A 517-nucleotide genomic window follows, 5' to 3' on the forward strand; every position below is an offset into this window, starting at 1 on the left:
CAGTCCTTCCCTTCAGCCTCAGAGTGAACAAGAGCGTACCTGTCGCCACCACGGTCACAAATTTCGAGCCAAAATGGCCGTCTCGAGAGAGTCTGCAAGGGTTTGAATGGTGATTCTGGAAGTATCCTGCTGTGATGCACTCCTCGGCGCTCAGGTAGTACGAGTCCTAACAGAAGGAAGGACAATAGTAAAACTCGTAGGAAAGCAGCGTGTTAGTGTGATGAAACAGGTCGTCTGCGAGCGGGCGGCGTCCTCACCTTGTTTCTCGTGTAGCGGACGGTGCCTATCCTCGTATCCTCGGAGAGCAGGTCAGTGAAGATCCAGCCCACCTGAGGAAAGAAAACAGAAAGAATAAGAGAGGAAACAGTTTGTTGATGAATCAGGTTTTCTAAATTGTATATGATAGTAAACTTTGTTTGTGTTTGGAATTGTTTTAGACTTTGGGATATTTTTATGGACATAAATCACTATTTTCTGAGATGTTATAGAGCAAATCATATAATAAAATAACCACTGG

General features: G+C 44.7%; 1 protein-coding gene across 1 annotated transcript in view; it reads right to left on the reverse strand.

The window, feature by feature from the left end:
- Positions 1-39: 39 nt before the first annotated feature.
- The window catches only part of nploc4 (NPL4 homolog, ubiquitin recognition factor), a gene marked incomplete at both ends in the record, with an annotated part of 4,250 nt that continues 3,772 nt past the window's right edge, over positions 40-517 (reverse strand). Inside the window, 2 exon segments of the mRNA XM_035664356.1 lie at positions 40-166; positions 258-329. Of these exon segments, the coding sequence (XP_035520249.1) occupies positions 40-166; positions 258-329 (199 nt within the window).

The sequence above is a fragment of the Morone saxatilis genome, unplaced genomic scaffold (assembly GCF_004916995.1).
Source record: "Morone saxatilis isolate NCDOM2014 unplaced genomic scaffold, NCSU_SB_2.0 Contig1, whole genome shotgun sequence".
Taxonomy (NCBI): domain Eukaryota; kingdom Metazoa; phylum Chordata; class Actinopteri; family Moronidae; genus Morone; species Morone saxatilis.